The 13,083-nt window shown below is 55.6% G+C and overlaps 1 protein-coding gene across 4 annotated transcripts in view; it reads right to left on the minus strand.

Annotated features, from left to right (window-relative positions):
- Positions 1-13,083, minus strand: part of EVC (EvC ciliary complex subunit 1) — an 89,968-nt gene that overhangs the window by 37,630 nt on the left and 39,255 nt on the right. For all 4 annotated transcript variants that reach the window (XM_037742225.1, XM_017539138.2, XM_017539142.2 and 1 more), the window contains exons 9-11: positions 9,816-10,032; positions 8,683-8,831; positions 5,470-5,568 (exon numbers count right to left, since the gene is read on the minus strand). In XM_037742225.1, the coding sequence (XP_037598153.1) occupies positions 5,470-5,568; positions 8,683-8,831; positions 9,816-10,032 (465 nt within the window). The remainder of the gene's footprint in view (positions 1-5,469; positions 5,569-8,682; positions 8,832-9,815; positions 10,033-13,083) is intronic.

A 13,083-nucleotide genomic window follows, 5' to 3' on the forward strand; every position in this document is an offset into this window, starting at 1 on the left:
GAATGACTGAATGAATGAATGAATGAACGAACTCTCCCAAGGTGCCTGGTTAGCAGACTGAGAAAGAAAGGTAAAATTCTAAGCTGCCAACTGACCGCACAGTTGGGGCTTCTTGGCCAAGGGGACCCCAAGGAAACCTTGGAAGCTGAGTTTCCGATGGCCGTGAAGGACGGGATGGGAGGCTGGACACACCTCACTGTACCCCCTCCCTCACCAGCCAATCACTGTAAGGTTTTCTTCCCTCTGGACTAAACAGAAACCGGCCCTTTCAAAAGACTCCAGGCTGGTCACGCTGATGCCTGCTTATCTTCCGGTACAGAAAGAACAAAGACGAGGTGAGAGGGATGGTTCCTTCGCGCCTTCCTGAGATGCCTGCTTCCTCTCTTTTTCTTCAGTCACCTTATCTAACGTAAAATGTAGATTTACTAGGCACTGACTGAAGTCTCCCAAGTGTGTAACTGTTCCTCTCATTGCTGCCCTACCCCCACCTCCCCTCCCTTTTCTAAAGGAAAATGTACAAGTACTAAACCTCCTGAGGACCTCTTTGGAAAAAAAACAGCCAAGTCTGTGACTTGCGTTTGCCCAGGTGCACCCTCAGGCTGGCTCAATAAATATTGATTGATTGCGGCACCTGCCTCAGTCATTCCTTTTGGTGGTTGAGATTCACACCCAGGACCCTGGACCCAGATCTGGGCTCATCCACACTGTGCCCGACACCTCCTGAGATTGTGCTCCCTGTGGGGCAGGTAGAAGGCATTCGCTGAGCACCTACCATTGTGCCAGGCACAGGCCTTGGACCTGCCCTCCTCGGCAGCCCCAGCCATTAAGGAAATGGGCTCCCAGCCTCCACTGCACAGAGAAGGAAAGCAGAGCTCACAGCAGTCCAGGCTCTGGCCCAAGGACACCCAGCCAGGTGGGCACAGCCAGCTCTCCAATCAGCCATGGAGGATTTTAGCTTGCTCCTATGGAATACCAGGTAAAGCAGTTTCCAGTAACCAGAGGCGACAATTTCCAAACTGAGGAAATGTAAAATAAACCAAGCGACCTGGAACCTAAAGGCTTGTGATGAAATGGCAAAGTAAATCTAAGGAAACCCCTCTGGCCTGATTCTGGGAGACAAGGTGACACAGGCCATGGGCCACGTGCCTTAAAAATGCCCGTGCGAGGCTGCATGAGGTGGCTCATGCCTGTAATCCCAGCCCTTTGGGAGGCCAAGGTGGGCAGATCACCGGAGTTCGAGACCAGCCTGACCAACATGGTGAAAACCTGGTCTCTGCTAAAAATATAAAATTAGCTGGGCGTGGTGGCGCATGCCTGTAATCCCAGCTACTCGGGAGGCTGAGGCAGGAGAATTGCTTGAACCCGTGAGGCAGAGGTTGTGATGAGCCAAGATGGCACCATTGCACTCCAGCCTGGGCAATAAGAGCAAAACTCTGTCTCAAAAACAAGCAAACGAAAACCCCCACGCAGATGTGGAGAATTTCACGCCCACCTCCACTGTGCCGCTGGACACCTTCTTATGCAGTACATTTCATATGCCTCCTCCTAAAAGAAAGACTCCAGCAGGTATCACCCTCCTCACACCTGTCACCCTCTCCTGATGTTAGATTAAAAGACTGTCTCCACTTTCTTAGCTGAAGCTCTCATAGGCCCGGCAACTAGGCCCACACAGGGAAAAACCAAATGCATAACTTCCTACGGATATCATTTCAGCATCACTGACAAACCTTTATTGAAACTGATGTATTTACCAGCACCCACTGGGGCTGGCCAGCCACTTTGCTATTGGGAAAGGAAAATACCTTGGGCCCCCAAAATCACTAAGCAAAATGGAGAACTCAAGCTGAAAACCATTCTATTCAAAGTTATTTCTCTGCTCACTGAGATAAATGCATATCCAATTGCCTCCTTTGGAAAGAATAATCAGACACTCAAAAGAATGCAACTGTTGTCTCTTGCCTACCTGTGATTTGGAAGTCCCCTCCCTGCTTTGAGCCTCACTGCCTTTGCTTCAAGTTGTCCCGCCTTTCCAGACAGAACCAACGTACTTCGTACGTATACTGATTGATGTCTCCTGTCTCCCTAAAATGTATAAAACCAGGCTGTGCCGGGACCACCGGGCACATGTTGTCAGGACCCCCTGAGGCTGTGTCACAACCTTAGCAAAATAAACTTTCTAAATTAACTGAGGCTGTCTCAGATTTTCTGGGTTTACATTTACATATTGCTTGGTTTACGCTTTGCAGCAATCATTGATAGGGGCTTTATTCAGGCTGTCAGCCTGGGTGTGCAATTGTGAGCAAGTGATCTAACCTATACCTCAATTGCCTTAATCTTCATGACATTCTGATGCAAAGCAAAGTTTGAGAAGTACCACTTTAGAGGGGACCTGGTGAGAATCCAGTAAGCTGCCATGGGGGGCAGGGAGGAGAATGCTGCTGATGCCTACCCCACGGCCTCAGGGCCGACGGGGCTCTCCTCCAGCAGGGAGCAGTAAGTGGCCTGGCTGGGATTTGAACCCAGGACGTCCGGCTCCAGAGCCTGGGCTTCACTGTTATGCTCCACAGCCCACACTTGAGGTAGCACAGGTAGTCAAGGAAGTGACTTCGACCACATCATCAACACAATAAGCCTCAGCTTTCACACTGTAGTTGGCTCTTCCAAGGACAGTTACCTCCAACCTGCAGATGGCAGATGCACTGATTTGATCTGTCCTCAGACTGACCCTTTGCTCATTATAATAGTAAAAAACACACCCTTGGGCGGAGACTGAAGATGCTAATGAGACCTGTGATGTCTGAACAAGGGTGCACAGCTCCTGCACACAGGCACCCAGAGCACTCCCCTCCCCGGCCCCAGAACATGCTTACTAGTAACACCTCTTCCCACCCCTTACGAATCGTTACCAGACTCCCAGAAAGGGGGTTTCCCGGTAACAGCTGAGGCCGTCTCATCTGCTCTGAATCGTCTCCCAGGGTGTCCTGCCTATTCTGCACCTAACTTTCAGAACGTTCTTTCTCCTTTGCAATAAATCTCTCTATGCTGCATCCCTTTACTGTGAGTCTCTTGTTTAAATTCTTTTAAACTAAGAAGACAAGAACTGAGGTTTCACAACAGCCATCAACACAGTGAGCAGCATGGTTGGGGTGAGCACATCGGCACTAACATTAGAAAGGCTTTCTTTCAAATCCCATCTTCCTTGCTTGCTGGCTGTATAAAACTTGAGCAAGATACATGGGCCAGAACAGAAAGGTTATGTAACCAGCCAAGGTCACACAGCATGTTAGCACTCAGAGGAGGATTAGAACTGGGTTTCCTCATGCCCAGCCAGGGATTTGAGTCTTGAGTCTTCTGGAAACAAAATTATGCCTTTCCTGCCTGCGAGCCCCAGGGCTTTGACAAATTGAGCCCCACCCTACGCATTTCTGGAGAAAACACTTGTTCACTCCTCATCTGGGAAGGGAGGGAAATGCAGAATCTCATGAGGATTAAATAATCAAATACTCTGGAGGCACTTAAGATAGGGGCTGGCCCTGAACGAAGGTCGGTTTCCCTTTAGCTTCCTGTGGCCGCTGTGACCAAGCACCACAAACTGCATGCATTAAGACAATGAAGTTTCTTCTCTCAGGGTTCTGGAGGGCATTAGTATGAAACCAAGGTGTTGGCAGAGCTTCGCCCCCTCCGAAGGCTCTGGGAGCCCCTTCCTGGCCTCCTCTGGCTTCTGTGGGCACAGGTGATCCTCGGCTTACAGCCGCACCCCTCCAATCTCCCTGCTGTCTTCACACAGCCTCCTTCCCTGCGTCTGTGTGTCTTCTCATGGCCTGCTTATAAGGACACCCACCATTTGAATTAGGGTCCACCCGAATCCAGCAGGACCTAACCAACTGTGCGACCTTAACCATTTACATCCGCAAAGCCCTTATGTCCAAGTGTGGCCACATCCTGAGGTTCCAGATGGACATGACATTTTGACAGACACTGTTGGGACTAAATTGTGTCCTCCTTCCAAATTTTTATGTTGAAGCCCTAACCTCCAATATCCAATGTGACTGTATCTGGAGACAGGGCCTTTAAGAAGGTAATTAAAGTTAGACAAGGCCATCAGGGTGGGGCCCTAATCCCAAAGAACTGGTGTCCTTATAAGAGAAGGGAGAGACCAGAGCTCTCTCTTTCACTCTCTCCCCTGCCCTCCACTCTTCTAAGAACAGAGAAGTGACCATGTGAGGAGGCAACAGGAAGGCAGCTGTCTGCAAGCCTGGAAGAGAGGCCTCACCAGAAGTCAGCCCTGCTGGCACCGTGGTCTTGGGCTTCAGCCTCCAGAACCATTAGAGAACACACGTCTGTTGTTTAATCCACCAGTCAGTGGTATGCAACACAGTAGCCCTGGCAGGTTAACACGGACACGATTGACCCCAGTGCAGCTCCCACTGGATGAGGAGCTGCAATTCCCACCACTGCATGGGCTTCTCCTGGCCAGGGATGCCGGTGACTCATTTCCACTTGGGCCTGGTCTCATCCAACGCTTGGCTCAGCATCGCCTCCTGCAGCCTGCTGCCCTTGACCTCACCTTCACTGGGGAGCCCCTGGCCTCTCCTCTGTACTCAGAAGCAGGGAAGCTGCCACCGGAGACAAAGTGCCCTGGGGCATCCTGAGTGCCAGCTGCTGTCTCAGGGTCCCATACGTGGTCAATCGTCCCAGCACCACCATGAAGAACGATGACTGTCCCCATTTCACAGATGGGGAAACTGAGAGCTAGAGACCAGGTGACGCTCCTATGGCCATGCAGAGAGGAAGAGGGGAGCCAGGCCACAGACCCAGGCCGTCTCCTCTTGCCGGTGCTGCCCAGCACCCACTTGTTGATTCCTTCATAGGCAGGTGTCCACACTCCTGCCTTTCCCACGCCGAGGATGCTGCCTGAGGTGGGAGTTCTGGCTCAGCATGGCATCCTGTGACTCCTGCCCCTAAGGAGGGCTCGGGCGCTCTCTCCTCCGCTCTCAAAGCCAGCTTGCGGGTCAAGCACAGCAGGCTTCCCCTCCACACCCTAGACCTGCACAGGGCTGCACAGAGAGAACGAGGCGGTGCTGGCAGGTGACCTCAGCCTTCCCCATTTCAGCCCAGCACCCCTCCTCTGTCACTCTACACTGACGACACCCAAATACCCTGGGTCTGTTTCTCACCTGGGGAGAACTGATTTCCAAAGAGCTTTGCTGACAGGGACGCTTGGAGATAAGAGCCCTCAGCACCCCAGAAATGGACGGGGCCTCCGAGAGGCCAGAGGCAAACCGCCTCAGTTTCTGATGTGGACAAGGAAGACCCCATGGAGGGGACATGGTCTGCCTGAATCACTGGCCAACGAGTGCCAGGGTTGGACCCGAACCACCTCTGGGATCCCCGGCCAGGAGGATGTGGGGTTCTCGCACACACACAGACCCTGGGGCTTCTCTGCCAGTCCCCGCAGAGGCCACATACCTGGCAGAGTGCGACCACCGCCTCGGTGGCTCTCACATTCTCCTCTTCCTCCAGGTGGCACCGCAGCAGCCTCTGCCTTTCCAGGACCTCATGGAAAGCCTGTGAGGAAAGCAAGAACTGAGTCTGGTAGAAACATGCAGGGTTTTTTTTTTTTTCCAGAACCATCCCCTGCATCTCTGATCAGAGAGAAGGATGTTGGCCCCTGTATTACACACAAGGAAATTGAGGCATGGGGCTGCCACATGGCTTGCACAGCTGACGCTAGGGCCAGCAAATCCAATTGCCAGGAAATACCACAAACCACACTTCTGTTAAACCCAGGATGAGGAGGGCCCACTGGGCTACCTCTGTCACCCTTTTGTCCTGGCTACAGCCACCCAGGCATCACTTTCTGACTTCTGCTGCTGGGGACCACCACCCAGGCCACAGGAGACTCACCGATGGGAGCCAGCAGGGGTGATGCAGATGGGCAACTGGAGGTCAGTGCAGTCGGCAACCAGCCAGCCCCACTCTGACCACATAGTGGAAGCCCTTCCCTGAGGACCCCCACAGAGCAGCAGGACACTGGGGCCAGCCCCAGGCGTCAGCAGAGAGAGATGCGGCTAGCCCTAAGCAGACCATCAGAGGCTCCAGCATCAGCAGAGAGAGACCCCGCTAGCCCTAAGCAGACCGTCAGACGCTCTGGCATCAGCAGAGAGACCCGGCTAGCCCTAAGCAGACCATCAGAGGCTCTGTCATCAGCACAGAGACCCGGCTAGCCCTAAGCAGACCATCAGAGGCCCCGGCATCAGCACAGAGACCTGGCTAGCCCTAAGCAGACCATCAGAGGCTCCGGCATCAGCAGAGAGAGACCCGGCTAGCCCTAAGCAGACCATCAGAGGCCCCGGCATCAGCACAGAGACCCGGCTAGCCCTAAGCAGACCATCAGAGGCTCCGGCATCAGCAGAAAGACCCGGCTAGCCCTAAGCAGACCATCAGAGGCTCTGGCATCCGCAGAGAGACCTGGCTAGCCCTAAGCAGACCATCAGAGGCTCTGGCATCAGCACAGAGACCCGGCTAGCCCTAAGCAGACCATCAGAGGCTCCGGCATCAGCAGAGAGAGACCCGGCTAGCCCTAAGCAGATCATCAGAGGCTCCAGCATCAGCACAGAGACCCGGCTAGCCCTAAGCAGATCATCAGAGGCTCCGGCATCAGCAGAGAGAGACCCCGCTAGCCCTAAGCAGACCATCAGAGGCTCCAGCATCAGTACAGAGACCCGGCTAGCCCTAAGCAGACCATCAGAGGCTCCGGCATCAGCACAGAGACCCGGCTAGCCCTAAGCAGACCATCAGAGGCCCCGGCATCAGCAGAGAGACCCAGCTAGCCCTAAGCAGATCATCAGAGGTTCTGTCATCAGCAGAGAGACCCGGCTAGCCCTAAGCAGGCTCCGGCATCAGCAGAGGGAGACCCAGCCAGCCCTAGGCAGAGCATCAGAGGCCTCAGCACCAGCAGAGGGGTGAGACAGGGTGGACGGACAGAGGAACAGACCCTTCTCAGGGAAGGGCTGCAGGAGAAAATTCCTTGGGGAGAAGTTGCAGTGGAGTCTCTAAGGACAAGGAAGGGCTCCCTGAGGGAAGATGGGGAGCCAGGCTCAGGGAGCAGCAGCAGAGGCCAAGAGGTAAGACCCCTAGGACCTGTGGGGATGGTACGGGCAGGAGGTGGGATGAGAGAGAAGGGCGGACTGGAACCCGGCGGGTGCCGAGCGTGTGCTGGGAGCCGGGTGTTGTTCATACATTCTCCCATCCGTTCCGTCTTTCTTTCAGTCACTCAATTTGCCAATTTCATGCATGCATTCACCCTTCCCTGCCTGCATCCCATGTGTCCTGAATGCCAGCGCCGAGGCCTGTGCCGAGGCCCTGGGACACCGAGGGCACCCAGGGACTGTCTCCACACTCTGGACTCACACTGGGCTTTGTGGCATCATGGACAGTGGCCCCAAAATCTCTAAGTGACAAGGAACTGAATAGACTTACCTTCCTCTTATTTCAAATGTGTCTTCTCAAAGACAGAAACACCCACCCTACCCCTTTGTGGCAAACCCAGAAGCTCCCAGTGTAGTTCTGGAAGAGGCTCCCTGGGTGAGGGAGGCAGCTGGACCAGGGACCGAGAGGCCTCTCCTCTGTTCTCAGGGACCCCTCCATTGGCTTCTCAAGAAGTGGTGCCACCACCACCAGGTTGGCCCCCGAGAGTGCCCCTAGGCCTCTATTCTGGGCTGAGCCTGGACCCAGACATGGTACCACCTACCCCTTGGCAGAGCTGAGATGCCCCGTACCACGTGCTGATGCAGGGCAGGTGGACCTGGGCAAACAGTGAGGTGGGGCTGCCCCTTCCTGTCTCACTGAATCTTAATAATGCTGTGTTACAGGTGCCATTATGCCCATTTCACAGATGTGGAAGCTGAGGGCCAGAGGGTGAGCAATGTGCTGAACGTCACCCAGGTGTGGCCGGCCTCAGCGCCTAGTACTTAACCAGCATGCAAGATGGTCGCAGACAAGCTGGCCCTCCCCCAGCCCCACTGCCCATTACCAGGGAAAGCAAGCAGAGTGAAACCAGAGCTGGGCAGTCTCTCTGAGAACTGGCCAGCCCAGGTCCTTGGTGCCTGCACTGGGGCCAGCTGACTCCTGTTCCGTGGAGGGCGACATCTTGCTTTCTGTCCTCCTTCAGGTTTCTTGTCCCCTTCTCAGGGAAAACCAAGGGTACCTTTGAGCTTGGCCACCTCCTGGCCCTGCCCACTCAACCCCACACACAAGGCTGGGAGCTCCCTTCCTTCTCCTGGACTTGCAGCCTATACACGAGGCCCTTTCCCTGGGTGTGTGAGCCTGCCTTACTCTCCAGGACACGCTTGTCCCCTCTGGTCCATACATTTCTCGCTTCAGGCCATCGTCACCATCTGTGCGCCCCGCTACGTGTTTGCACCCTGCCAAGCTCTCCACAGGCCCCACCCTCCTCATCTCAGCAGCCCAGCGACAGCGGCACGACTCTCAGCACTGGCTTACAGTCCACTAGGACACTAGGGGCGCAGGGGCTAAGGGACATATTAGGTCACTCGGCTGTCACATGGGAAGTAGGGAGATAACCTGACATCTGATGAAGACCTCGGGCTTCCCATGCTCAGTCAGGGGAATACAGCTACCACCTCTCACCCCATGTGTGGGGCTGGGGGTGTGAGTCACCTTAAGAAACTTCTCCGGGTCAGCAGTCGGCTGGGCCTCAGCCAGGAAGCGTGTCCGTTCTTCCTCTTGGGCCAGTGTGAGTTTTGCCGTCCCCTCCACCTGGTGAGCCAGAGACGCCTTGACCAGGTCTTTGCCTCGTTGGACAAACTCTGGGATTGAAAAAAGCCACAGCACAGGTGAGAGTTTGAGCCGGACTTTCTGTGGGGATCCGCATGCTTTCTCCTGTCCAGAGGCTGGGGAAGCTGGTGTTGGCTGCAGAGATGGCACCCGCCCTGTCGGTGACACACCTGGGTTTCTTTCTGGGGGTCCCTCTAGTAGTGTGACCTCAGCTATGTCCAGATGCCTCTATGTCTCCAGCCTTGCCCCACCAGCATCCTAGGGCCAGCCTTGGGGCAGGAGCATGCGTGGGACACACGTGCAGCTCAGCCACACCGGGCTCCCCTTCCTGCCCCCCACGTTGGACCTGGCTCACCCTCGCCCACCCTGCCGCTGAGCAGGCTCACGTGACTCTGGCAGGACCATGAGCTGCCGCTGGGTGACACAGGCCACTCTGTAAGTTTCTGGTGTGAGACCCTCCACCCTCCTCTGTCCCTCTGCAGGTCCTGGTGCCTTTGCTGCAGGACACGGGGACTCAGTCAGCCTGAATCCCTGGTGAGTGAGTGCAGCAGCTGACCCCCGCCCTGGGCAGTGGCCCTCATGGACTCTGCAGCACGGAGAAGGGAAGAGAGGCCCAGAGGGCAGTCCAGTGACCCAGTCCCTAGGGCAGAAGTAGACTGCTCTAGGCTTTCAGCCCACCCCGCATAGCCCCAGGGACCCAGAAGGCCAGCGTCGTGGACCACGGCGCCCATGCCCATGCTCACCTCTGCATTGTGGACCATGGCGCCCGTGCCCATGCTCACCCCCGCGTTGTGAACCACGGTGTCCGTGCCCACGCTCACCTCTGTGTCGTGGACCACGGCGCCCACGCCCATGCTCACCCCTGCGTCATGCACCACGGCGCCCACGCCCATGCTCACCCCTGCGTCGTGCACCACGGCGCCCGTGCCCAGGCTCACCCCTGCGTCATGGACCACGGTGCCCATGCCCACGCTCACCCCTGCATCATGGACCACGGGGCCCATGCCCATGCTCACCCCTGCTGAAGCACTCTGCCTCCTGCCAGAAGTCCTTGTGCTGCTGCGTGAGCAGCTCCTCCTTCTGCCGCCCAGACAGCTTCCCCTCACCAGCCAGCAGCTCCAGGCCATGGGCGATGGCAGCCAGCCGGCACCTGGTCTCCTCCTGGACCTGCAGCCTCAGCAACTCGATCACCTTTGCCATGTGCGCCCGCCCCATTGTCCTCTCCAGGACGTCCTGCAAGAAGAAACACACAGGACCACAGTTAGGGCGTCCTGGGAACTGTTCAGCTTCCTGTAGAGAAGCTCAGAGGAATGAACTCCCCTTCTCCTTCATGACTGAGGCCTGGGTCTGCCCCTGAGGTGGGGATTAATGCCTCTCCTAGGGGTGTGGGGAGGCTGGCGCTGGGTAACACATGGCAGTTCATCCCCAGTGAGCACGCCCCAGAGGGCCGCTCTCCTGGGAGGGAATCCAGATTTGCAAATGGTCAAGGAAAAAAGCTACCTTGCTTACAGTCACCTCCCCCAGCTAATCTGACACTGTGGCCCCCAGGACGGAGGAGGAAATGCCAAGTACCAGCTGTCCCCTGGCTTTCGAGCCCCAGAGAGCCTGACTGCTGCGGACAGCCAAGATTTTCTGGGAGACGATTGGCTTCCAGCAAGACTCCCTGCAGTCAGACTCTACAGCAGGCCCTCCCTGGCCCCACCTCATCATCTCATGGACTCGACTCTCGGGAAAAATGAGAAAATGTCAGCCCGAGGCAGCCAAGGGCCCTGTACGCCCAAGAGCAGCTGCTGGTGGAATGAGAGTAAGGGGAAAGGAGGAGCAGGTGGGGGGCTTCGGCGCCTCCCTGGCACAGACTCTGCACCCCCAACTCCCAGCCACACCCAGCTCAGGCCTGGGCACTTCTGTGCCGGGCCGAAGCCAGGGGCCAGTCCTGCTCCCCAGCATCCCATCTCTGCGCCAAGCTCCAACTCCGCCTTGCAGACCAGGGGACCTTTCAGAGATGCTGATGGTTCTGTCAGCCTTGTGCTGCCCTCCTGTTGCTGCCCCAAGATCAAGTCCAGTGCCCCAGGCATGGCACAGGAAGCTCTGTCGGGCCTTGTCCCACGCACCTGCCTGCTCCTGGCTGCCCAGCCTCTGCACCTGCGGGGCTGTCCTCCTGGAATACCCTCGCTGCCTCCTCTCACTCCCCTGCCCTGCCAGGTCCTTCTCATCCTCTCGGGCTCTGTGGCCATTCCCTGCTCATCCCCACCCTCACTGGTCCCCTGCTCTGGGCTCCACTGCCTCAGGGCTCCCATCCACGAGGTGATTGTGAGTGGCAGCCCCAGCCCTGTCTGAGAGCCCTTGAGAACAGAAGCCAGGCCTGAGTCACCCATGTCCCCTTGACCAGCCATGGCCTTGCTGTGTGCTGAGCTGCACTGGCCTCTGTTCCCACAACACAAGATCAGGACAGGAAGACCCCCAGTGACAGACAAGAAAGCTGAGGCTCATTCCAGCAGCCTGTGACCCCTAGAGGGCGCAAGAGGATAAGCGGAGGTGCCAGTGGGCTGCGGGAAGGGCGGCCGTGGCCACCTCTAAGGAGCACATGAGGATGTTGAGAACCCAACACAGGCCAGTGGGGTAGGCAGAGGTGGTGCAATCGATGGGTTTATATTAGAGGGAGGATGGAGTGGAGAGAGGGGCACGAGAAGAGGGACGTGGGATGGTGGATGGGGCCCCGACCTGCTCTGAGTGTGGCTGAGTCCTCGACAGCGCCAGGCTCAGACTTGGCTCCCAGGACCTGGGCACAGGCTCCCCACCTGACCCCTGCTGCGCAGATTTGACATGAGGGTTAAGTAAGTCAGAATTCGTAAAGCATTGAGAGCAACAGCCACGGCACAGTGAGCCTCCCTGAGTGTCAGCCCTTTCCATCATTATCAACAGCCAGTCCCCACAACTGTCTTGGCAGCTGTTTTTTTCCTGTGTGTCTCAAGAAACTGAATCTTATGACTGTCAGGGTCCCTTTGAAGGGCTCTTCCAGTTTTAATATTCAGAGATGCACATTCCAGCTCCAAATGCCGCCCTGGGAATTTCAGCTCTTCTGTGTTCTGAGATACCGGGGCCATCTTTTTCCCCTCTGATGCCCCATATGCAGGCACAGTGAATCCATTCCTCTTCTGTACAGACATAGACTGTAGCCCCGCCCACGCCTCATTACAACAATTTGCTATCGTCTATTTCTCCTGCTGACACGTGGCCTGTGGGACTCTAATGACTGACAAGTGCTGACTGCTGCCTACATGCTGGGCTCTGCTCTAAAAACTCTACATACTGCGGAGTCTTTAACACTCTCAGCTACCCTGTGAGACAGCAGGTGCTCTTCCAGTCCCCATTTCACAGACAATGAAACCAAGTCACAGAGAGGTTAAATTATCTACCCAAGATCACACAGCTAACAAATGGCAAGACTGCAGTAGGAGCTCCAGTTTCTTCCCCGAGTCTGCATTTCTAACCTCTGCAATATGGTTTCCATAACAGCATGTGGCAAATAGTAGGTGCTCATTAAACACTGGCTGAAGGACCGTCATGCTGTTAAACTGGATGATCCCTTTCCTTCTTACTATTTGGAAGTTATTGACTGATACTCTGGCCAGAGTCAGCTAACGATCTATTTTCTTTTTTCTGCATCAATATCCTGCTGGCAGCAAAAGAAAAAAAAAAAGGAAGAAAAGTTCTTCACCTTTGCAGAGTATTAATATTGAGTCAGCAGGCTTATCAAACTGAAATCCAATTCAAAGGGGCTTGGGCAGCAAGCCAGGAAGCTTCAGGCCCAGGCTCAGCGACGTCATTAGACAGGACGGGGATATTACGTGCGTAATTGAGTGGGCTCCTTATCTGTGTGCTGTGAATAAAATATCTCCCACGCCTATCTTTTTGTAGTATTGAGATAAAAAAGAAGACCCTGTGTGCATACACTGAGAAAAAGCATATGAAGTTCTTAAACAACTGTGTGGAAGTGGGGGTCTTGTTGAAGCGCAGATTCTGCTCGGGAGGGGTGGAGGACAGAATTCTGCATTCTAACCAGCTCCCGGTGCGGCCGAAGCTGTGGTCTGTGGATCACACCTGGAGGAGCACAGCGGCTTGGGAGAGGCCTGCGGTGTGCAGGGGTGGCAAGGATCCGCTGAGGCTTAGCTTTCCCATTGGTCTGAAGAGCTGAGTCTGTGCTGAGGGCAGGGCAGCCACTGGAGGGTTCTGAGCAGAGCTGCCACATGGGCTGGTGCACAGGACAGGGACATGGCTTCAGAG

Source organism: Cebus imitator, unplaced genomic scaffold (assembly GCF_001604975.1).
Source record: "Cebus imitator isolate Cc_AM_T3 unplaced genomic scaffold, Cebus_imitator-1.0 Scaffold117, whole genome shotgun sequence".
Lineage (NCBI taxonomy): Eukaryota > Metazoa > Chordata > Mammalia > Primates > Cebidae > Cebus > Cebus imitator.